This window comes from Zeus faber (genome assembly GCF_960531495.2).
Source record: "Zeus faber genome assembly, chromosome: 15".
NCBI lineage: Eukaryota > Metazoa > Chordata > Actinopteri > Zeiformes > Zeidae > Zeus > Zeus faber.
In genome coordinates this window covers 21,797,360-21,820,361 of record NC_137194.1, presented here as the reverse complement: position 1 = coordinate 21,820,361, position 23,002 = coordinate 21,797,360, and the positions used below count along the sequence as shown (strand labels likewise).

Here is a 23,002-nt window from a genome sequence, read left to right as displayed (position 1 = left end):
TGTGGCATGTCTTGCTGTAAGCCAATTTCCCACATTGGAAAATAATTACAGAAGTGGAGCCTGATTCATGCTTGATCTAGCAGCTTCCATATGGAGGGGCAAGATGAAACTGTCTGGGGACTTTGCCTTTAATTGTTCCAATCTTTCCAGTCCATTCCAGACAGCAGCATGTGCTACTGAACAAATAAAAAAGCTTTGTTTCTTATGTTGCTTGTGCCAATTTAAAGATAGATTGCATGGCATGCCATGCCATGATATGTGTGGCAGTCTCTACTCACCGGTAGGGGTTTAGGGAAGGGGGACGGAGTCTTTCTGGCACTGGGGCGCCGAAATGGTGGGAAATTTTATTAACGGTGAGCTCAGAAAGGGTTGCTGTACAAAATAATAAACAATAATTATAATAATCATCAGTCGGGCCCAGAAGGAAAGACGGCTTCCCTAGCTCCAGGCAGGCTGACGAGCTCCATATGCCGATCCCCCTCTGCAAGATAGACAAACCTTAAGAAAGCTCCCTGTCCCGGATCGGACCCATCAGCGCCACTAATTTGGCCAATTCGGGATGGCTGTGCGGCTGCGAGGAAGCAGCCGCTCTGCCGCCTGCAGCCGTCGCTAAACCACGCCCCTTGGTCCGCCACAATATGCCTAAGGACAGTGGCTATCAAGACAAGTTTCTTTTATTATGGTTGAGGATTGAAATGTAGAGCAACAGAAGTGACGATGTGTGCTTGATAAATATAGTCCGATCCAATCTTGGAGAATATGTTTGTCTAGGTAACACAAATGCACTACCTCTATTCAACTTCAGCAAAACTTTCATCAATGTTCTCCATCATGAGCTAGTTTCCAACCAATGTAGCATGCATTTATGTTTTGACCCATCCCCAACAACTCCAGGACAATCACAATAATGCTTATCATTAAGCTGTATGTCACATGGTTAAAAATCTTTGGCAACCCATGGAGTCTGCAGGAAATCGTTTTCACAGATGGATAACTGGCTATGGGTCAAAGAAAATGTCTTAATGTAACTGAATTTAAAACTATTAAGATATTGTTTTATCTTTGCGTGTCACAAGGATGCAATATATCACTTACAATAACATCTTTGCAGATGTTGGAAGGTTTACCTACAAAATTTCACAGGGGCAAGTCTAGTTGATCCCATCTACAGCCTTTCAAAACGGTTCTGGACACACAGGGAGGAAATTAGAATTGACCTTCCTGTCTGAATCAGGGTAAGATAGACAAACATGAATTATAATGACCACATTTGCAATATTTAGATTGCATGCAAGTTGGATAGATAACAGCCACATTTATTTTGTGTTATAAAGATCATTCTCAGCTAGCTTGGTGGCATTTTTGTAGGGGTTTCCTAATTCACTTGCATTTCAGTTCATTTTTTTTCATTCACAAAAAAAACCTCACTGGTTTCTCACGCCCAAACAAAGAATGAACCTATTGATGACTGTCAGGGGAGGTTAGCTCATCAGTGCCAGGGTCAGAGCTGAGGATGGCCAAGTCATTGTTCTCCTGGCCAGAGAAAATAGAGAGACTCTCAGTTGAATTGGCCAAAACTCACTGGCTTTATTGTCTTAAACTGACAACAATCTAGTGCAAGTGCAACAGAGATGAGGATTTCAAACATTATTAAAGGGAAATGTCAAATTTTTTCATCCTTACCCTCATTTCTGCTCACCTGTCAAATATGATTTTCACGTTCGTCCTCCCTACAGTGATGAGTCTGCCAGTTGGTGATGAAAGGGAAAGGAGCATGTTTCATTCAGCCCCAAAAGCGCTGAAACATAATCCATCGTGTGCTTGTACCACATATAATGCTATGGACAGCCACTCTCTTTCTTCCCATTCCCTTTCTCAATTTCCCCTCATTATTTCAAATTTGTGTGGTGGGTGGCGACATGTTCAAACCAGTGTTTCATTACTTATTAATATCCAATATAACCAGATGTTATATTGTCATAGTGATTGAGTACAGGGCACAGGTTTACCATTTTTCAACCCAGGCATTATTAAAATATTGCTTCCCATCATCTATACCTGTTCATAGCACAAGCTCGCTGAACGCTTTACTGTTGAGAACCTTAAGGTTCTGCCCATCTTCCAAAATGGGAAACTTGTATTATAGTCCCAAGTGTCTTAGTGTATTTTGAAATTTTTGCAGTAGTTGCAGTAATATCACACTTTATTTAAAACTACTAATACGGTCTGTGGTGAATCATACAGTATTTAACAATGTACAGTTGAACATGATTTAAGCCAACATTTTAATAATATGATAAAAATAGTAATAATAATAAGAGCCTATCCTTTAAAGTACCCTAACATTTCCTGGTCTTCAAGCGTCCAGTGTAATTTAATCATTTGTGTGGTTGTATCATAGTTGTCTCCCATTTCTTTTATATTGAGCATATAAAACAATGTTAAGGCTGAAACTGTGGGATCTGATCCATGCAGAAATAAACATTTCAAATAAAACACCAGGGAACATAAACATTTCTTACTAGTTCCAGGAAAGAGACATTCCCTACTTTTGTTGTCCAGTATTTTTACAGTTATATTTAACTGTATAATAGTTATATTACAACCATCCACTGAAAAATATCCTTTTATAGCATTGTGCATTTGTATTAATAAAGCAGTCTTCAACTTGTTGCTAGAAAATGAGATTAAGCCCCATCATATCCATCTAATGTGGGGGGAAAAGCCTGGATTATCAACTCCATTGACCACCACCTAGACCCACCCAAACTACCTATGAGTCAGAGTCCCAGACAATTTCACTTTCATCCATAGCTTGATCCAGTGGTGGTCGTGAGTTATGATGACTACTCGCGTTTACAATGGTTTACATGAACACTAACATTTGTATTATATTTCAAATAAGGCTTTGCTCTGAATATTGTAACCGTCCTGTAAACACCCTATTTGTTGGATCTGTTCCGAAACATTCTGATCGACAGACCCGGATTGTTCAATCATATTCCGCTTACATCATGTTTGCATCACAAACTGGAGCAGGCAGAACCACTTTTGGAATGTTCAACCTCGGCCAAATGAAAGAGCTGAATATTTTTTCAATTGGTAAAAAATCCCAGAAATTGTGACATTTTCAGCAAAATCTCCGCTAAGATGGTGACGAATGTGCCATAAGAACTCGGCTGGTTGAAGGAATCGAAAAGATACACACACACGTAAAAACCTTGTTCTAAATATCATCTTATTCTAGCAATTCACCTTATTCTGATTAATTTAAGAGGAGGAAGAAGAAGAATCTTTATTAATTTGTGTATGTAAACATACTGATAGTAGACTATATCAATCATCCGTCCAATAATTTGAAGGACTATCAAAGAGCGTTCCTTTTGATACACAGTGCAGCTGAAAGATAGTTGTGCACCTCAGGCATTTGCTTATTATGAAGCGTTTGCAAGACGAGCCCTGAGCGATCAAGTGTTTGTCTGCAGATTGAAGAGGCTCGGGAAAACAATTTGAATGTTCCTGAGAAAGAGCCTTGTGTCACAAGGCTTGTGGGATAACCCTTTTCACATGGCAATAATATTCTTTCAATTACAGAATAGCTGCTTAAAGATTTCTCGACAAAATAGGTATCAGATGGTGCCATATCTATTTTAAGACAATTGAGGATGACCGTTCATGGTAGAACTTGGGAACTGGATAGGTGCCTGGCCTACATTGATTTATGGCGCTGCACGCGTGGCAGCAGAATCCACTGTGGTTCCCCGGAGATGAGCACGAGTGTTTACATGTATGTGTGTGTTCCCCTGGTTGCAGATTAGGGTTACAACTTCCGTCAGCCATCTGGCAGGTGTGTTGGGGTGGGCCCCGTCATCCCGTCTCACTCCTCTACAGACGGACTCTCTCCATTGTCTTGTCGTAGCTCCCTGCCTCCCTGCCATGACCAGAGCACAAAGCGAAACGCTCCGTGGAATTCTGCTGATCATTAACTCAGGCAGGGGATCAGGATATGGATAGTTAACCTAGCGGCTCACATTTTGAAGTAAGCCCACCTTTTCACACGAGACGATGCCACACGGGCATTGTGTGAAACCTCTAATTAAAAACTCTATTTTGTGCAGAAAATAAAGCTTAACAATCTGATATTGGCTTTGTTTCCCGAGCACAGAGGGATTGGTCTACATGTTAATATGTCGGACACTGAAAAGGCATGAGTAATAGTTCAGTAAAATGCTGACAGTTCACAATAGGGTGTTATATAGTAGTAGCTAGTAACAACATGACTATAACAAGCTTTAACATCTGTGACACATAGTATACATACTTACTATCGCACAGAGTATTGTATGGTAGTTATTGTCACTATGCTGGACAGTAAAAAGTCAATTTAAATGAATCAATCTGTTTTGAAAAAGATGCTCTTCAGTTGTCAGTTTTCGATCAGATGGGGAACCGGATGGATTCTCCTGTAGCTTTGTTCACTTCCCGTCGTGTGAGGAACGACGATGGGAATCACTCATGGTTTGATGAGGGATAGAAGAGTCATGATTGTGTATGTGGGCGCTGCGCTGCTGGTTGTTCTGCTGCGTTACAGTAATATTCGAAACATTTCTGTTCACTCCAAACAGAACGTGCGTTTCCTGAATTGGAGCCGGCTGAGTCAACAGCAAGTTAACCCTGATTTCCTCTCTCTTCCGCTGTCCTCAGGTACCACCCGCCCTCCCCGAGACAGGGAGGTTTCCGGGGTGGACTACAATTTCCTCTCCGTGGAAGACTTCCTACAACTCGATGAGAGTGGCACTCTACTGGAAATAGGAACATACGAAGGTGAGGATGACAGTTATGATGATCATAACCGACTCTTCACGACACTCGTAATAAGCGCAGGTGTCCTAATTCCACGCACATGCATCTCGTGCTGTGTAGGAGAGATGAAAATGTATTTTTAACACACGCAGCCCGGCTGTAAGGCTTAGCGCTCAGTTGATTTCGATTAGATGGAGAGAGATGCAGCAGGTCGCCCCACATCTGCCCCCTCTCACTCTGATTGGAGCAGAGTTGCATATCGCTAAGTCTCATACTGACAAGTGTGTGTGTGTGTGTGTGTGTGTCTGTGTGTGTGTGTGTGTGTGTGTGTGTGTGTGTGTGTGTGTGTGTGTGTGTGTGTGTGTGTGTGTGTGTGTGTGTGTGTGTGTGTGTGTGTGTTTACCACATTTGGTAGTTGTGTCTGTATGGATAAAGACCACTCTTGTTTGATTGTGCGTGTGCGTGTGTGCCTTCACTGCATGTGGGACAGAGAGAGAGAATGTCACAGTGTTAATCTACTTGGCACCAGTTGTACTGTGTGTTGGCACATTTCTGTCTTCCCCCGCAGACAATGTCAAATACCTGTCCACAGGAGTCTGATGCCGCCCTGGCCAAAGATAGAAGGACCGGGTCACTGACTTACAACATAACCTGATAATCATCTAATTTAATATTATTGTTTAATAAATATACTGTAGTTCTCCTCTTATTTGTAAAAAAAAAAATGTAATAAAAAAAAACAACAACATTCAATTGTATTGCTATGTATGGCTAGTGCCAGTAAGTACTAAATGATAAGTTATTTATTTGTTTTACAAAGCATGGAGGTTTTAAAGGCCTTATTAAAATGTTGGTTCTCATAGTTTATAACTGTTCATAGCACGAGCTCGCCGAACGCTTTACTATCGAGAGACTGAGTATTCGGCTGCAGCTACGAAAATGGGAAACTCACATTGTTGTCCCAAGTGTCTTGAGTGTGTTTTGAACATTTTTTAAGTTGCACTAATATCACACTTTATTTTAAACTCCTTTTTGCATCCAGCGTGAAGCGTTGGCCACAGTAGGACGCTTCCTGTTACTAGACTCTTTGAAAATTTGAATAACCAACATTTTAATCAGATGTGCCGCGAAGCTATTCAAGCTGGGGAAACTGCTTTTCAGGGGGCTTAGTATTTGAAGCTGCATTGCCGTGTGTGCTGTATATATTTTCCTGAAATGTTGCCGGATGATGTGGCCCCAGCCGCTCAGCCCAACCCTGCTTTCCTGCCAGCTGCTTATTTCCACCATTCCAGGACACAATGCGCTCCCTCTCCGCTTATTTATTTCCCTCTCTCTGAGATAAGGAGATTCCATAGATCCTCTCCCTTCCACCTCTCGTCCGTTGTTTTTCTTTCATTCCCCTATCTTATTCCGTTCCTCTCGGTTTTTCCCCCAGCTCCCTTCCCCTCTCTCGTTCTCTCTCAAGCATGCTAATGTCCCTCCTGTTGCCTAGGTAACTATTATGGGACCCCCAAGCCGCCCAGGCATCCCCTCATTGGGACACTGATTCTCGGCGATGCCGGCTCACAGCAGTCCACGCCGAAGCGCACCAAGTCCTACAATGACATGCAAAACGCCCGCGTAGTGCCTGCTGACGACGAGGATGACGACCAGGCCACGGAAATGAACAACAGTTTTACAGGTGAGGACGCCCGAGCACTCAGGCCGAGCGTCGCTTGTTCCGTTCGCGGGATGCACGTGCATGCCAGCGTGCCCCCGCGCGCACGGGGACCGGATACCTGAGCGAGGACGGGGGAGATGTGCACCCCGCTCTGTTCCCCCCCTCTCTCGGCGTCGCTGGGTGTCTGGCGGTTACATCATGTCTTTGTGATGCTGATTTCTATTTGCGTGTCTCAAAACACCGCCATCTGCCTGCGAGCCGGGGGAAGAGGTCTCCTCCAAGAGAAGATGGCATGCAAAGTTCACACGGTTCCCCTTTCTCGCAACCGCTCCAGGTTCGCATTGATTTTCATTCCTGCGGTTTTCTAGTCCAGCTCCTTGGTCGTACCATTAATGCCAATACAATTTTTTTTTGGCTTATTTGTCTAATCTTGAAGGTATTTATTTCCCCATGCTTTTTTCAAATGGCCAAATGTTATTTAAACATATTTGCCCATATACATATGTACACATTCATACCTGAGCTGTAAGTGGATGACAATCTTAATGTATGAAAAAGACATTTCTTCTTTGGTATTTCAGGATCACTTTCCCTCCGTCTTTGTATGTGAGAGACAGTTTCTATTTGGTGTTTTTTTTTTCTCCCCGTGATGGTGTGAAACTATGCCTCCTCTGTGTCTCCTCGCCAGGCTGCAAATGTGTTGAATTAGCATTTTATCAGCCCTGAAAAGCCCACGGAAGTAATGGGGCGGGGGGGCAGATCTTTGGGACAACTGGGGGATGGGAATGGGGGTTTATAGATGTTTTGGGAGAAAGGGGCTATGCGGTGGGTGGGGGGGTGGCCCGGGAAGGGGAGAGCTTGGAAGAAATTAGCATATTCCTGGGACCCATTCAGTACACTAAAATAGGGTGGGAAGCAGACTCACGCTTGTGGGGGAGGGGCTGAGGGTGTCAAGTATAGTCTGACAATGCATGCTACGAACCTTTAGAATAGTTTTAAATACATGTGCCAAACACTGCTGATTTCTTCTGTTGCATGCACAAGACATAAACTATTATTTTTTTGTTTGTTTTTTGTTTTTTTTTGTTCCGTGTTGTGCTTGTTACCCAGGAACCTTAGTGCGTAGCCTCTTCCCCTCTCCCTTGTTGTGCACAGGTAACCCTACTGACCCGGATGAAAGCCGTGGTGGCATCCTTCGCCCGTATCCCGCTCGCGAGAATGCTCCATCCTACGGTCTGAACAATGCGCCTACCTCCACCGCAGACAGTGGGCAGCAGACCCTCGCGGAGCCCCAAGCCTCTCCCGAGGACCCCCTGGGACCGCTGCCCGAAAACTGGGAGATGGCCTACACAGAAAATGGAGAACTCTACTTCATAGAGTACGTATTCTTCACCCAGACCGCAGCTCGTTGATCTTGTTTGGGGTAAATCGGATACTACGGCGGTCGGATGTGGCACCGTGGACAGGGCTGCACCCATCAGTGAGATGTCTGGTGTTCTAGTCCGGGCGGCGGCTCCCCCCACTCCAGCCTTTCCATCCTGGCCCTCCTCTTCCCTTCCGGGCAAACCTGCCCAGCCCTCTGAGTGGTGCCTCTCTGCAGGGCCGCCTGTTAATCCCCACATGCACTGATCTCTAAGGAGATCACAGCCTGATCACCTGACTACCTCTGTCCTCATTACAGCACAGCACAGACACACCACCGGGACATGGCTGTGTACCCTGTGTGTTTGTATGTTTCTTTCTGCCATTGTTGAATGATGTTTTTACCTCATGATGTTGGTTCTGTGTGATTCTCTTATTTTCCTCACAATATTTTTTGATGTAGTCTGTCGCTGCTGCCTTCTAAAAGGATAAAATACTGACAGGGTTTTTACTTATGGTCTACTTTGCCTTTTTAATCATCTACAAGGCCCCGGTGTGCTCGGGGTCAGTTTTTACGGCCAAACCTTTAACTCCGCTTTTGTCCCGTTGATTTTCTTTTCAGCCACAACACAAAGACCACATCGTGGTTGGATCCCAGATGTGGAGACAAGACTTCCAAACCTCTGGAAGAGTGTGATGATGATGGTAAGCTGCACCTCTGACCAAACTAAAGGTTGTGGATGGGTTTCCATCTGACCTTTACAGTTTTGTAAAAGAGCAGGTGCTGTTCTCAGGCAGTCACTCATATCAATTAAATGTTACTTGTGTTGACAGAATTTTTTTTTTTCTTTATCCAGCTTTATCATCCAAAAGTGAACAGGTTTTGAAGATCAAAACGATTTTAAGACTACACGTTTATATTTCATCTAGTTTTTGACTGTAAAACCTCTCGGTTTGGTATTTATTTCACCTCCACACATTAAAAATAGTAAGAAATGCCCTATTATGTCAGTGTTTTTGACAGATTTTGTTGTCTCAGAACATGCTTCAATGGAGATAAATCGCAATGAATCCAATGAAAATGCATATCCTGAACCAGACCGAAAGCCAGTTCAATACACTTATTATGAAATTGCACCATCAAGTGGCTGTATTTGAAAATGTCAGCCCTCACGGCGACGCCACTTGCATGCCTTATATAAACATGTTATACTTGTGAATTGAATTCTTATTGTTAATTCAGAGACTAAGGGATCCATGTTTCCCTCTCTACTTTCCCTTTCACTCCATTCTTCATTTTTCTTTCGATTTCTTTATTTTTTGCTTTCTTCATGCTCCTATTCTCTCCTTTTCCTTTCCTCTGCCACTGCTCATTCTGTTTCCACTGTTGCATCCTGCTTTCTTCAATTTGGAGAAGAAGGGATACACACGGAGGATCTGGAAACCGACCTGGGTACGTGCCTCGATAGCGCTGCCGTCGCTCACAACCCGTGACATACTCCCCACTCACCCAAAATCCTGTTTCACGTGTCTCTCTGCGCCTTATTTTTCAATGGCCACGGGCGCCTCATATTGATGGATACTTTAGTGATTTTAAATAAGATATTTCGGTATTGCTCCTTAGCAAGCTGTACGATTGCTGGGTCTGGTGCTGCCCCCTATCCATCATCTATTACGGACGTACTGTCAGCTTCATGTGCATTTGGGATTCCAAACTTTGGATTTGTTGGAGTTTATGATGTGCTTATTCTCAGTGTTCCGCGTTGGGATTGACAGCCATGATTTTTCTTTCAAAGGCGAAAGCACGCTTGGAATGTGCTTGGCTGATGATTCCGGTAGATTTATGGACTTCGAGCTGCTTTACAGACTGGAAAATGGCTCTACCTGATTCTCAGCCCATTTGAAGGTGGAACAAACAATTCGGAGACGGATATATACAAGGCCTTGAATGTTATTATTTCTGGCTCATCAGTTGGAGACAGTCTGTAATATTGATTATATAGAGTCTGGTCCGCCACACAAGTGTTCACTGACATTGCAAAGGCCTCCACAAATATACAGAGCTTATTTATTTGTCTGAAATGAAGAGGAACAGAAGATTCCAATATGCTTATTTGAGTTTGGTGACTGAATGCGTCCAATCATTTTTTGATGTGTTGTGTGTGTGTGTTATTTATTACAAAATTATATCTATTACAAAAACATGTGTTCTGCGGGCAACATTTAAATGACTCACGAGTTCCACAAGGCCAGATCAAAATAATACAAATTGGGTCATGCTCTATGAAAAACAAAAGGGATGTTGTGGATGATGATGATGATGATGTGTGTGTGTGTGTGTGTGTGTCTGTGTGTGTGTCTGTGTGTCTGTGTGTGTGTGTGTGTGTGTGAAACTATTTTGTTTTGCGTGATTATGATACCAAAGATAAGATCTTATCAATGTATCTTTGTAGTCTAAAGTCGTGGAGCTGGGAACACATCATGTCCATTATCACTGAGGGTCTCTGTGCTGGCCGTTGCACATAATCATGTGCCATGATTCGCAACATCAGTCATTTTGACAGTACAAGAGAAGATCGGTGTATATTTTCTTTCTCGTATTTTGCGTATTAACTGTTTGTCTTCTGTCTTTCAGAATTACCTCCAGGATGGGAGAGGATAGATGACCCAGTTTACGGGGTGTATTATGTAGAGTAAGTCTCACGCTACTGCATCCTTAAACACGGGTTGACCACATTTCCCATGGTGCACCTGTGCAACATCCACAGGCATCCACTAAACTATTGACCCTTTAATATCGCTCGAATTTAGAGATCGAGTCTGAAGTTGAACCAAGCTGTTTTCGCTGTAATCTGTATTCATTGTGTAAAAGTAATTGATCCATTGTTTCAAACTCTGACAATGAATCTTTTCTTCCCCTTCCTTATCTATATTGTACTCCCACCACCTCCCCCACACACCCCATCCGTACATCTCCCATCTCTCTCCCCATCTCAGTCACATAAACAGGAAGACCCAATATGAGAACCCCGTGGTGGAGGCCCGGCGGAGGAAACAGCTGGAGCAGCAGCATCAGCCGCAGCCTCCTGAAGGTGAGCGGTACATTCGAGGTTCGTTTCCTGCCCTTGCGCGGCACCGTTTCTTTCTTTCTTCATGTTTGTGAGCGTGACGTCCCTTTTAGATTGTTTTGTCTTTTGTCCTCTGCGGGTTTGGGCCAGATTTTCCCTTTCTGTATCGTCCTTTTTGAGAGAAGTTCTGTTTTTGGAGACATGTTTTTTTCCGAAACAAGACTCTTAGGCTGTATGCTGTACTTTGAATGAAGCTGACCCAAACTCTGCGTTGTTGCTGTTCTGTGTTTAGGCTCTTTGTTTATTTGATTTAAGATCATAAGTGCTATCATCTTTCATTGGTTTTTGTGTGTTTTCATTACCATCGAAAGCTTGAAATTTCCCTTTGATTTCGGAATGAAGATGTTTTGAAATACACATTGCAGATATCATGGTTATTATGTTATCCTAGCTCAAGTTAATTAAATAATAATTAATCCCATATTTTATTTATCTGATATTTTATAAGAAACAGCTATTCAACATAATTGCATTATGTTTGTGCTCCTCTATATGCTGTTTCCATTGTTGGTGGCGGGGTCTGCCTTTTCCCACCCAATCCACCAACACAGACGATCTCATCGATTGCTACTTTAACATGTTGCGAGTAACATCTGTATTCTTGAATTGGATTTAGACTAAACAACTAGACAACAAAACGTTGTTGTTAAGGACAGTTACGATATGTTTCTGTGCATTCATGTGTTTCCGTATGCTTGTGAATCGGAACATAAAAGCTTACGTCAAAGTGCGTGTAAATTAACGGCGCTGTGCCATTGCCACCGTGCAGAGTGGATAGAGGAGCACTCCTCGGCAGGGGCTCCCCTGGCTAACTATGCCCCCAACCACCTGGAAACCTACAGGGACCCCCATGCTCCTCCTCCCTTGCCGCCGGGCCCTGGAGGGTCCAAACGTAAGTCGTCACACTGGACAGAGGTGGCCATTACAGATGTCCCCGTATCTGCTCATACCCTGTATTACTGAAGCATGACTTTCCAAGCCTTTCCCCTTGGGGCTCACTTAACAGATCACTAGAAGAGAACATGGTCTCAAGCTGAGATACAAATACTGTATCTCCATAGGGAAACTAAGCCAAAAAGCGTTTGCCTTCCACCGATACAGAAGTTAATACACACTCTTCATGATTAATAAAAAAAAAATTGTAGGTCTCCCTATCTCGTTCTGTAAGTGTTAAAATATTGTCATTACAGAAATGGAACTTTATGAATAAAAGATGGGGATTTGTCACGCAGAAAAATGCTGAAACAAATCTTTAGTTAAAATGACTCATCTGTACTTGAGATTTGGGCTTACTGTTACATATTTATATGTATTCTTATATAAATGTCAAATGTGTGCAGTGTGCACTAAAGAGTTACTTTTTTTTATATTCACAGTCCTAAAACGACATGTGCACATACACACATTTAATATTTGCAGCTCTCAGCAGCGCCTGATCAAATAGTTTTGGTGCTTTAGAGCAGATATATACAATGGAAAAAGTTGTTTTGAATCGCTCATACTTGATGGTAGAAGATGAAAAATGTCAAAATCAGATCATGATTTTCATTAATGACTGGCAGTTAAAGTGGAGTCATAATAGATTATTTTAACATTTCAAGTTATTTTGGCCATGTCACCCAGCCCAACTGCTCATGCAATGTAGGACAAGAAAAAAAGGGTGTCAAGGATTTCAAGTTTCCCTTTTCCAAAACATGCTGATATCATCTTAGCTCCCGCGTTAATCACCAGAAGACATACTGTGCTTTAATTTATGCATTCAAACCTCTACGATGGCTGTGGCGCAACAAAATTAACCTTCCTTGGATGACGTTAGTGTGAAAATTGCACTTGAGATGTGGAATGCTAATGTTTGTTGATATCTGTGCTGTGTGAAAAAAATTCTAACAGAATATTAAATTATTTGAAATGGCTAGAGCAGCACATTTGCCTATATTTCCTGACGCCATTGCCGTGTACCCTAGGAGGGAAGCCCTTCTTCACAAGAAACCCAGCAGAGCTCAAAGGAACCTTCATAAACACAAAGTTGAAGAAGAGCCGCCGTGGCTTTGGCTTCACCGTTGTCGGGGGCGATGAGCCAGACGAGTTTCTCCAGATTAAGAGTCTGGTGCTGGATGGGCCTGCAGCTGTAGATGGCAAGATGGAGACAGGTGCAGTACCTAGCCACAATCTAGAGAAATATGGATTTTTTTCAACATGGTAAACATTTTGAACGACTGTATATTTAAATACTGTCCATTAAATGAGTGTGCCTGTTTCTCTGTCTCCCGCCCTACAGGCGATGTGATAGTCAGTGTGAACGACACCATTGTGCTGGGTTACACCCATGCTCAGGTGGTTAAGATCTTCCAATCCATTCCCATCGGCTCCATGGTAGACCTGGCCCTCTGCCGTGGTTACCCTCTGCCCTTTGACCCCGATGACCCCAACACCAGCCTGGTGACCTCTGTGGCCATCTTGGACAAGGAGCCTATCATTGTCAATGGACAGGAGGCCTACGACTCCCAGATCGGCCACGGCAGTCTGACCGGTCCCATCAATGGCTTGAGGGAGCTGCGGCCCCACAGCCCCTCCGCCGAGGTGGCTTCCAACGGCTCGCATGGCTACTCCAGCGACGTGGTGACACTGGCCTCAGCCATAGCCACCCAGCCGGAGCTCATCACCATCCATATGGAGAAAGGAGACAAAGGCTTTGGTTTTACCATCGCCGACAGCCTGACGGGAGGAGGCCAGAGGGTCAAACAGATAGTGGACTACCCGCGCTGCCGCGGCCTTAAGGAGGGGGACATTCTAATGGAGGTCAACAAGAGAAATGTCCAGAACATGAGCCACAACCAGGTGGTTGACCTGCTCAGCAAGTGTCCCAGAGGAAGTGAGGTCACCATGTTGGTGCAAAGAGGTAAGCGCTTCATGCTGTACTCAATGAGGGCTGCGTGGATGTGGACAGATGAGATGCTCAGGGAGGACGTGAGATTGCGACCAAATACTACAGATAAACAAACAAAAGTAAATCAGAAAACAGCAGGTCATAAAACACAAGCGCAAATTAGAAAACAAAATAAAAAAAAAACAAGATTAAGTGAAACGAGAAAGGGTTCCTGAGAGATTTCTAGATTTTCAGTCTATTTTAGACCCAAATCGATAGCTTTGTTGAAAACATACTAAAATTATTAATAGGACATGGTATTCTAACATTACCCGATAAATGTTATTATTCATTTTATATAATAACTGTTATCATAGGAAGCATAATTTATATATATATATATATATATATATATATATATATATACACACACACACACACACATTTATTTATTTATTTATTTATTTATTTATTTATTTATTTAACACTTTATGTTTTTATGAGCCTTATCCACCTAGCTTGAATATCAGCTCGTTCTTTAGGTTTTCCAGGTGACCATATAGGTGCCTGGTGTTATATTCCTTGCAAGTGTTTACCACTGTTTAACCACTTTTTATGCGAGACATATGCAAAACACCTACTTTAATACCTGAAAAAATGACTCCAGTTAGCAATGAAAAAATATTTAAAAAAGTACATGTCCTTTCTAAATCCCAATGTGTGATTTATTTAATTATTGTCATTTTATGTTTATTGTCATGTATTTCATAATTTGTGTATTAGTTTCAGGTTTTTTTTCAGGTTTTATTCGTTAAATTGTCTTCTTAGTTCATGGCGTCAGTAGGTTGTGCTACTTCACTGCAGATGCAAGGGAACACGTGAAAGACTTGCATTTAAAGTGTGCATCTCAGAGAGTTGGCACCCCCACAGTGAGCTAATGAGAAAAGGAGTATGGAAGTGACTGGGATGGAAGTGACTGGGATGGAAATGACGATTTGGGAAGCTAAGATTAAATGAAAGGCAGCGAGGAGATGACGAGTAGCGTTATTGAGTGAGCTGAGAGGAGGAGGATGAGAGGAGTGGGTGCCAGGTGTAGAAAGAGGAGTTAAATGGAGAGGTGGTTGAATACAAGAAACAAAAAAGGAGGGAGAGTACATAAGGTCAGGGACATCACTCTGTTGTGAATGTGGAAGCTGCAGAAATAGCGGCCAGAAATGTTCGTCCTCGCTATATCAAATCCGTCTTTCATTCTGCCTCTCTCTTTCTCTCTCTTGTTCTATCTCTCACTACCTAGAGATAGTCACCATTTGAAGTGTGTGTGGGTGTGTGTGTGTGTGTGTGTTGTGGTGCGTGTGCCGTGTGACAAATAAACGTTCTTCTTCTTCTAACTTCCGCACCTGTTAATTTTCAGAGGGTCTTTAATGTGGACATTTCTGCTTTCATGGTTCATATTTGGCCGAAAATGACGCAGACGTGACTCTATGGCTACGTTCACACTGCAGGCAAAAGTGCCCATATCAGATTTTTTTTTTTTGCTCATATGCGACTCAGATCTGTTTTTTTTCATAACAGTATAAAATACAGAAATCACATGGAATGTCATCTTTTCAATTCTGATTCAGGCCACTTTCATATGTGGTCATAAATCAGTACAGGTGTGATGCTAGAGTCAGGTGTGATTCTAGAGTCAGGTCTGAATCGAGTCAGGTCTGAATCACGAGTCAATTCTGAATCGAGAGTCAGGTCTGATGCTAGAGTCAGGTCTGATTCTAGAGTCACTCTAGAGCAACATTCGTCACAATTCTGCGCTGGCGGGAATCACTCTCTGAAAACAAACATGAAAGACAGCTGCGATGGAGGTTGTCAGTGAAGGGACTCTGAGGTGTTAGACCTGTGTTAGACCTCAGCATTTAGGGGGACACTTCTGTCCAAGCAAAACTTGAGTGGCCTCCGTGTTTACTTCGGTACGACGGCGTGCTGCATGTGATGTTCTTTGGTATTGTTGTTCTGCGCATGTGGGTGAGTTCACACTGGAATCTGATATTGGCAAAATGTTGCCAAAATAAGGCTTGCAGTGTGAATTTAGCCTATTTCTCAGTGAAATGTGCAAACAAGACAGACCTTTTCCAGCAATGTCAAAATTGTATGTCATTGGAGGTCTCTCAATTGTGATCATTGACATTGTAGTTAAAATTGTTTTTGATTGCATGCAATCCAGATGCCCCTTGCTGTAGTGCTGGGTTTAGATATGCAGCCCGCATAAATGATGCCCACTAATGAGCTGACCTTGTACTGTACGCTGCTGCTGCTGAAATAATGCTGCTGTATTGTATTAAATGTCAGCGTTGTTATGGTGGGTGTGGGTGTGTGTGTGTGTGAAAGAGAAAGGAAGAAAGTGTGCGAAGGCACAGAAAGCCACCAAGGATGGCCTAATGAGGTGGTTGTTTTTTTGTTCTGTTTTATGGAGGTTTGGCCAAGGCGAGAAGGGAGAAAGGTGGACCTGAGCTAGAGGACAAGGAGCATTAATCTCTACGCCTGTGACTCATCAATCCAGCATGTGTGACTCAGAGGCTTGACTTTTTTTAAAAGGAACACAATGCACAAGGTCACTTAAACTAAACCCCACGATAAAGAGTTTCACCATGTTGCAAAATAATTACATAGAAATGGCATGTCAAAATATAACTGTGGGAGTCTCTGCCCACAGTTAAGGGTTTAGGGAGGGAGACAGAGTCTTCCTGGCCGTGGTGCACCAACAGGCCGAGAGTTTTTATTGTAACCTTAAACAATAAGGTACGCTGGCCACAAGTATAAATAACACATGATAATGATGAATGATGATTATTGTAATAATGATAATGATGATGATAATGATCATCTAGGGCGCAGGAGGAATGGCGTTCGGCTGCTGGGCTGCTGACGAGCCCATGCGGCGACCCCTCTGCAAGACAGACAAACATTAAGAAACCTCCCTGCCTTGAGTCAAGCAGGTGCTTGACTATGCCCCTGTGTCTGCCACATACCCCCACCACCCGACTTAGGCCGGAAAGCCATCCGGTCAACGGCCGACCCACCGCCCAGAGCAGGAGAGAAAGTCAGCCATGACCATCTGCGCCGCTTGCCTATGGGCCACCCGGAAGTTAAAGGGCTGGAGAGCCAGGTACCACCGGGTGATCCGGGCATTTGTGTCCTTCATGCGGTGGAGCCACTGCAGCGGGGCATGGTCCGAACAGAGGGTGAATGCTCATCCCAGGAGGTAGAAGAGGAGGGAACTGACTGCCCACTTGATAGCTAAACACCCCTTCTCCACCGTGCTGTACCTCGACTCCCGCTGAGGTCCAGCACCGGTCCCTCGGTCCCCTCCACCTCCTGGGACAAGACTGCGCCCGCAGTGTCCGCAGCCCTGCCCAGACGTCTGCACAGCTCCCTGATTTCCCGCAGCAGCACCGCCCTGGGAGCTGAGGAGAGACAGAGAGAGGACAGCACGGGAAGGGGAGACAGCGTCCCGTGGCACCACAAAACCCGGCTGATAGATATCCGCCCTCCCGCTATGAAAGGTGGTGTCTCCCGACAACCGTGGTTGTGGCGTGGGGTCGGACATAGCGCCCCTCCAGACATTGTCCTCCGGGGCACCGCGATGGGCTGCGGACCCGGTGAATCCAGTGTGGGTCCTGGGGTCGGACACAGGTCTGGTCCTATGGCCGGCTCCCGGTTGGCGGTGGCGGGCCGGCGGCCAGTCACGGCGTGCTCCAGGGAGCTCACGTTGGCGAGGCAGCGGAGGTAGCCCTGCTCCTCTTCCAGCTCCGCGAGGTGTTTCCGCAGCCAGCGGATCGGCTACGGGAAGCCTTTCACTCGGCGCTCTGCCCCTCCCGGGTCACCGTTCAGGCGCCACTTGTGGGAGTCTCTGCCCACAGGTAAGGGTTTAGGGAGGGAGACAGAGTCTTTCTGGCCGTGGTGTGCCAACATGGCGAGAGTTTTATTGTAACCTTAAACAATATGGTACGCTGGCCACAAGTATCAATAACTAATGATGAATAATGACTATTGTAATAATGATGATGATGATAATGATCATTTTGGGCGCATTAGGAATGGTGTTCCGAGCCCGTGTGCCGACCCCCTCTGCAAGACAGAAAACATTAATAAATATCGCTGCCTCATGTCGGAACAATCAGCGCCGATTTGAGGCAGCTTGGCGGCCGCGGGAAAGGGAACCGTGCTGTCGTCCACAGCAGGTGCTTGACAACGCCCTTTCATCCGCCACAATAACTTATACATAATTATTCACAGATAAATATAATCAGAATTTCGATTTCCATTCATATGGTACAATTCTACCAGTTGTCTTAAAAAAAAAACGAGGACTTGAACATTTGGTCTGTGTTTACTCAAAGAAATACTAATATTTAAAACATTTCTGGTGCTGTAACATTAAACACTTTCACACACATCGCATCTGACTCCGTAAAGCAGGCCATGCATGGCTGTCCTCCATCTTGCCTTCAGATCGTTTGTTGCCATGACAATGTTTCACAATCTTTCTGTAAGGTCTGTCCCCCGAGAGAGACAGAGACATGATAAGGAGAGGAACCAAAGAAATTGCATGGTGAAGACTAGCGCAGAACAGAGCAAAAGAATGCAGATGGATGAAAGTATTTGAAAAGGAGGAAGAAGAAAAAGGTGAAAAAATGTAGAGTGACGAAAGAGGGATAGTTTGGCTAAATTAATCGTTATTCACATTGTGCACTCCAGTGGAAAATCCTTTCACTTCCTCTGTATGCACTTACCAAGGCCTCTGCCTCTGCATCTACAAATTATTGAAACACTTAGCCCTCCACATCAATACAGCATAATTTTGAAAAGCTCAAGACTTATTCACTACTCTTGTTTTTGAAAACCTGTTTGTGAAAACACACCTACGCCTAAGAAAACATTCACTACTATTATGTCCTGACCTTTCTGCGAATCTGTGTTTGTACTTGCATCTCAAGTCCAAAGCACCATATTTATTTGACACAGAGGAATCCGTCATCCATTCCCCCTGCATGTATTCGCGCACATACACGATTGCAATGCATATCTAACAGATGGCAAGGACATCTTCCTCAAGGCTAAGCCTTCCCTCACCCTTAACACTCACCTTTATGTCCATCATAAACACACACACACACACACACACACACACACACAGGTACAAACATGATTGCAAATCAAACACAGTTAACAACTGGCACATAATAGACATTAACATTTGCATATGCATGTGACGCCCCGACATACTTTGCATACTTCGCTGCATTTTCTGCCATTGCTTGCTGTGACGGTGGTCAAACAACGCAGGTGAGAGGGAGCGTTTCTCTTTCTGATTTAGGGTCCAGTCACCAATTAGATACACGGAGACCGTGGAACGGTAAACGTTAACTTTTTTGGCCTCCCTTCTTATTTCACCCATAATGGCCAGAGATCTCTCATTCCATCATTCATTCCTTTCAACGTCTGCTCACTATTCCTAAACATGGGTCTTCTGCGATGCATCCTTATTGATCAATCGAGGGAGGTTTAAACCGAGCAATGTGGGAACTGATAATTGATGTTGGGGTATTGAGCATTGAGTCTTGTTATCATTCGACTCCTTCGACAATGGAAAAACTTGAGTAGCCAATATAGTAAGGTAGAAGCACACAGCTGCATTTTAGGTGTCAAACTAATTTTCCGGTTATGTATTTATGTCGACTGGAAAGGCAGCCATTCTGTAACCATATGGGCCGTGATTTACTTCCATTGATAACTGACTTGAGGAGAATATAAATGAGATTTGACCTCCTTGCCAGCGCTAAGATGTTCAGAGGTTGTTTCAAAGTGAATGGTCTGTGTCTCCCTCCTTTCTCTCCTATGCAAACCGCCCGCCTCCCACAAAAGTGTAATCCCGTGTGACCGGGTCACCTCACTCACTGATAGGGGAGGGAACACTGTTATTGACATCTGACCTTCTGGGGAGCGTCCTTCCTCCCTTGAAGGCTCACAAACATACTGCTGGAGCAAACTCATGGACAATCAACAGAGCATTTATCTGCATGCCAGCAACTGAGATATTCCACTTTCTCCAGTCATTACAGGCAATGCCATGATCTGAGAGAGAGAGAGAGAGAGAGAGAAGGGACGATAAATTATGAATTGCGTGGGGAACGCTTTACAGCAACAGAAGTTTTAACATTTAATGATTTTTCACCAATGCAGCAGGTTTGCGAAAGAAGAAGCTAAGGAATGCGCACGTGCTGTTACACGTGTTCATATTGTTGGAACGATGTATTCATATTTGGAACTGAATGGGTGGCAGGTGTAGTCAGGAAGGAAGGTTTCATCCTTTGCAGAGAGGAAAGACATGCACTTCCGAAGGATTGTTTTAGTTGAAACCAAGTTTCCTTAATAAAGCTCCAAATTTAATTTTGTAAGAATAAGCTCGCCATGAATATATTTGGCAGATTTTCGAATGGGTGAATTGTTTTGTTGTGAAGGCTGTAACGTATAGCCAATGTCTGGGAGTCTAGTCTATTCCCAATCCCTATGTATGCTTTGATTTTTCTCTCATGACAATTAATTTCAATGTTAATATTTCATTAGGAGCGTTAGATAGTTGTCGAGAGAGAGAGAGAGAGAGATAGAGAGAGAGAGAGAGAGAGAGAGAGAGAGCTGTCAAGATAGGGGGAGGGCACTGGGAAAAAAGGAGAGAGAAGAGAGCGTCTTTGAGCAAAGACGAAGAGTGGAGTGGAGAGGAAATAGCGCTGTAGTCAAGGAGCCGAGAAGATGGGCACAGCGAGGGGGGATCTGCTGCGTGCCTTTGATAAAATGCTCCAACGGCTGGACTCTGTTTCTTTGGGTAATAGTTGAAATTCTGGCTGGGAACTCCACAGTGTGGCTTCTGCGGCGAAGGCGGCTTCTGCGGCGAAGGCGGCTTCCGCGGCGAAGGCAACTAGCGGGCGGCTCGCTGGATCCGTGAGGGGGACCTGTGGCTGGGATCAGCCCTCTGGGGTTGCTGCAGTGGCAGCATCAGTCAGCCTGTCTAATGCATATAGATCAGCAGAGCAGCAAGTGGGGCACAAAGCAGGGGGAGGAGATCACTTTGGTGAGCGCTGATCCCAGAGCAGTGCTGCTGACAGAAAGAGCAGCAGAGAGGAAGAGGAAGAGGAAGAGAGGGAGCTGAGCGAGCTGTGCTCAGCCTCGCAATAGGATCCAGCCTCCACCGATCCGTACTGGGGAGTCGGGCTTTTCAGTGCTCAGAGGGGGGATGAGGCAAGACGGTCCTTAATGCTCTCTCTGTCTCTCTGCCGCTGCTTTGCAGGAGTGGTGCCAGCCAAGCGAAGTCCGAAGCTGGTGGTGAGTATCACAAGCTTAAACTCGTTAGTGTGTGTGTGTGTGTGTGTGTGTGTGTGTGTGTGTGTGCGTGGTTGTTTTTGCATTATTTCTCAGTGTACATGTTTAAATTCCACTAAAGGGGATAGAGGCTTCTAAAGGAGTGGAGCAGATGAACATGAATAGTTTTTCTCTCATCCGCTTCTGTAATGCTACTTTGCATATTCTTTCACATTTCTGTCTTGAACTTTTTAGTTTTATTTTCTTATCTTTCTCTCTGTGCTTCCCTTAATGCCTCCATTTTACCCATGCTGACATCCACTAACTGATTAAGAGTAGACTGGGTGCTCTGATTGGGGCATGGTGATAGTAGGCAGCTGTTGGTTAAGGCAGAGAGAGTTCCTCAACATGGGAATCACTGAAGACTTTACAGCTAAAGCAGACTTACAGTTACTGTATCCAAATGCAACTTAGGGTTCCAGTAGATAAGACAAGTGGGAGGCAGGTAGAGCGGACAAGAGAGCAGCAAGGTCTCTGTGGAGTGGATCAATCTCAAAAGGGAAATCGAAAATTTAAGAGTCTAAAGCTCTTAAATCCATAAATTTATCTCAACCCCGATGAAAAATCGATACAGTTTTAAATTACACTTTAAATCACAGTCACCTCAATTCACCCCTCGAGAATTACAAAGCGGGTACAATTTCCCCAGACAGGCTTATCCAAGGTCAGTAATAGGAAATGTAACCTGATCCCAGGTCTGTAAAAAAATGAAATAAAAAAATAAAAAAATAAAAAAGGATTTTGGATGGACATAAAAAAAATTTAATAAAATAAAACTGCTCTCAGCAGGCAGGCTGTAAGGATTAGGATTAGTCCGAAATGGCATCAGTCACAGTTGTGGCCTTCACCCATTCAGATCACATGATGTGGTACACGAGGGAGGGGAGGATACTGAGTGGCCCCGTGGGACCAATGGCAGCCCAGTGGACCACTCACTGTCACTGGTGATTAGTTTCTCTCGTAGGGAAAAGCCGCCACCCCTCTACAGCGACAACACCCCCCCCCCAGTATTATGTCAGTGAAATGTCAGGCTGCATGCAGCGCTTCAGCCTCCTTTACCAACAGTTCTAGACTGGAATACTCATGTATTTTGGATCCAAACCGTGGTCAGAATTCACATTCACGTCAATTCACATTGATCTCCCATAGCGGAATTAATTTATTTAGACTAAGCTGCCAAAACATCTAATGGTAGATTCATTTGTTTCATTGATTTGTTTAAACCACCCATGACATCCATGACAATTATAAAGGATGTCTCAATTTGCTTTTGGATCCTGTACGCCCACGCCCACACACACACACACACACACACACACACACACACAGACACACACACACACACACACACACACACACACGCGTACACACACACACACACACACAAGCACATGTCTCCCTCATTCCTTGATTCCTTGCCCTTTTCCCTGACAGCAACTGGAGAGGAAGGACAGCCAGAGCAGCTCTCACCATAGCGTGTGCAGCCATCGCAGCACCCACACCGACTCTCCCAGCCACCCGCCCTCCGCCATGCCGAGTGAGACCATGGGTCCCACCCCCGCTGCCCCCACCCAGCCCTTGCCAGGCCTGCCCCCCCAAGACCCCGCCGACGGGACCCTCACCCTGCAGAAGAAGCCAGACCCCTTTAAGATCTGGGCTCAGTCCAGGAGCATGTATGAGAGTCGACGTGAGTACACTTCAAGGTCCTTTTTGGAACATGGCTCCTTTCAGTTTGTTCCCAAACGCTGTTGTAACTGAAAATACCTTTTATCC

At 44.4% G+C, this 23,002-nt stretch overlaps 1 protein-coding gene across 1 annotated transcript in view; it reads left to right on the top strand.

The window, feature by feature from the left end:
* LOC307241563 (membrane-associated guanylate kinase, WW and PDZ domain-containing protein 1-like) overlaps positions 1-23,002 on the top strand; it is a gene marked incomplete at its 5' end in the record, with an annotated part of 85,779 nt that overhangs the window by 47,447 nt on the left and 15,330 nt on the right. The window contains 12 exons of the mRNA XM_080015729.1: positions 4,705-4,824; positions 6,296-6,484; positions 7,619-7,841; positions 8,448-8,530; positions 9,240-9,278; positions 10,461-10,518; positions 10,823-10,917; positions 11,723-11,845; positions 12,918-13,103; positions 13,232-13,852; positions 21,159-21,193; positions 22,664-22,916. Of these exons, the coding sequence (XP_079871855.1) occupies positions 4,705-4,824; positions 6,296-6,484; positions 7,619-7,841; positions 8,448-8,530; positions 9,240-9,278; positions 10,461-10,518; positions 10,823-10,917; positions 11,723-11,845; positions 12,918-13,103; positions 13,232-13,852; positions 21,159-21,193; positions 22,664-22,916 (2,025 nt within the window). The remainder of the gene's footprint in view (positions 1-4,704; positions 4,825-6,295; positions 6,485-7,618; positions 7,842-8,447; positions 8,531-9,239; positions 9,279-10,460; positions 10,519-10,822; positions 10,918-11,722; positions 11,846-12,917; positions 13,104-13,231; positions 13,853-21,158; positions 21,194-22,663; positions 22,917-23,002) is intronic.